At 39.2% G+C, this 2148-nt stretch overlaps 1 protein-coding gene across 1 annotated transcript; it reads left to right on the top strand.

Moving 5' to 3' along the window:
- Nucleotides 1-1497, top strand: LOC133717361 (uncharacterized). The gene is made up of 2 exons (XM_062144065.1): nucleotides 1-404; nucleotides 510-1497. Exons 1-2 carry the CDS (start codon nucleotides 354-356, stop codon nucleotides 1221-1223), a joined length of 765 nt encoding a protein of 254 aa, XP_062000049.1. The 5' UTR covers nucleotides 1-353; the 3' UTR covers nucleotides 1224-1497.
- Nucleotides 1498-2148: the final 651 nt, after the last annotated feature.

Here is a 2148-nt window from a genome sequence, read left to right as displayed (position 1 = left end):
CCTACTTCTTTTGAATTCGTCACATATGCTCACATGTTACAGAAAAAGGTGGCAGTTTAAGAAGACAAATGAACACCCACTGCAGATTTCCCATTCCCTCCTACAAGGGTCTGTGCAGATAGATTCCAATTGTAAAAAAGACATCACTTGGCGCCAATTTGACCTTCTATAAATGCTTTTGGCCTTTTCTGTTTTGTTCAACCTCAAGTTACATGAATAGAAAGACAAGGAGAGAACAAGAAGGAAAAGAAGTAGCTAGAAACCAGCTTGAAACCAAAAAGTACTTGTAAGCCAAGATCCCCGCATTATTAGCCTTAACCTTTGAGCCTTCGGCATTTCAATCTCTGCAAGTAATGGAAGATCAGTGCAGTCCTTTTAGTTGGGATTTTTGCTATCAGGAAGAGGTAGGCATATTACATTCTTAAGTAAATTCAGGTTCTGCTTAATTTCTCATCTGCTAAACCCAATTGGCCTTTAGTTTCTGATATTAGTTCTTGAACTGTTGGCAGGGAATAGAAGCTCAGTTAAGGCATTCTCTTCTGTACACAACCTTGGAGCTTGAGGCAACAATTGTATCAGCAAAGGAGAAGATTTTGAGGAGAGACGAAGAAGTTGTTAATTTCAAAGATCTCCTTACCAGAGTCATCAAAGAGAGAGATGAGGCCAAAGCGAAATGCCAAAGTCTAGTGTTGGAGAAGCTCATGCTCCAACAACAACTGCAAAAACAACAACAACAACAACAACAACAAGTGATTGCTCCTCAAAATCATGAGGTTGAGTCGAAAGGCAGTGACTCGAGCAAGCACTACTTTGCTGCTTCGTCCGACTCCGATGAGAACATCATTTCATCTTCAAATGCAGCAGACCCAGTTGTCTCACAAGATGTCTTAACAAAACTATTAGGTGATCAGAAGCCATTGCCAGAGAAAGGGAAGCTATTACAAGCAGTAATCGATGCTGGCCCGCTCCTCCAAAATCTTCTGCTGGCTGGACCTCTGCCTCAGTGGCAACATCCACCTCCCCAGCTGAAGTCAATTGAGATTCCACCAGTGGCTATTTCTCCTCCAACACCACATCTTCTGCAGCCCCAAGACTCTTGCATTAGTACTAGTAGCAACACTACTTGTTTCGGTAACAAAAGAAGCCTGGTGCATAGTGATGGTTCTGGTTCTGGTTCTGATTCTTCACCCAAGACCAAGTATCAAAAGGTTGTTCTCTATTGACCAACTTGAGTATATGTACTTTTACATGATTTTCTAAGGCTCCCCATCTTTTCATACTGTCAAACAAGCAAAGGTATCAGCATGAAATGGAGGACTACTATGCATGAGCTAGAAATTTTCAGACAACAACCAAGTCTTAGAAATGAAATCCTAACTTCTGTAGCATTAGTCGAATCAGATGGAGATTTAAAATCTTCTTTTTCATAATTTCTATTGAGTTGCTATAATTTCTATTGAGTTGCTATAATTTTAATTGGGAGCCATAATTGTGCTCATGCTATTTGTTCTTGCTTTATTGATTTTGTGATGCATAAAAGTAGCCTAATGATTGTTAAAGTATAAGCATGACAAACAATCATAAATCTCCCCAGAGATTTCCCTTTTGTGAAGCATGCATACCTACCATTCACAATGTCTCTATAATGCTTTTAAAGTCCTAATTAGATTTATGATCAAGCCCTTCATAACTCATCACCAAAAAGGTTTAGCAAGCAATAAGTTCCCATTGCAAGATCAAGTGTATCTGCAATTATAGATCAAGTGTATCTGCAATTATATATGATTGGCATAGAGTTCACCCTACATAGAGGGTTTGGCTAGAGTAATTGCAGTAAGTAAACAAATTAAAGAGGGTAAAGCAGATGTTGCTTTCTCTGGCTTTAGCCATGATAGATGGCTAAAGGAAGGCGTAGTAAAGTGAGGCTAATGGTGGGCGTGTCGTGAGGCTAATGGTACCCACACCCATTTAAACGAGTCTAACAATGTTTCTTCAAGCGAGGCTAAGCACACCAAAATATTCTGTATGTTTTTCCTTACCTCTGAAACCAATCGCGAAATCTTTTTCACAAAAAAAAAAAAAAAAAAAAAAAAATTGTTCAAGACCATCATTACCTACCTGTAACTGTGACTATACGTCTATACCACA

Source organism: Rosa rugosa, chromosome 6 (assembly GCF_958449725.1).
Source record: "Rosa rugosa chromosome 6, drRosRugo1.1, whole genome shotgun sequence".
In the NCBI taxonomy this organism is placed as follows: Eukaryota; Viridiplantae; Streptophyta; class Magnoliopsida; order Rosales; family Rosaceae; genus Rosa; species Rosa rugosa.
The sequence above is the reverse complement of the archived record's forward strand: the minus strand, read 5'-3'. Positions and strand labels throughout refer to the sequence as shown.

What these genes read in the sequence shown, in the direction of transcription:
- LOC133717361 (XM_062144065.1), top strand. Translation starts at nt 354, where the DNA reads ATGGAAGATCAGTGCAGTCCTTTTAGTTGGGATTTTTGCTATCAGGAA. An exon ending in ATTTTTGCTATCAGGAAGAG is followed by an intron (nt 405 to 509) that starts GTAGGCATATTA and finishes AACTGTTGGCAG; the next exon opens with GGAATAGAAGCTCAGTTAAG.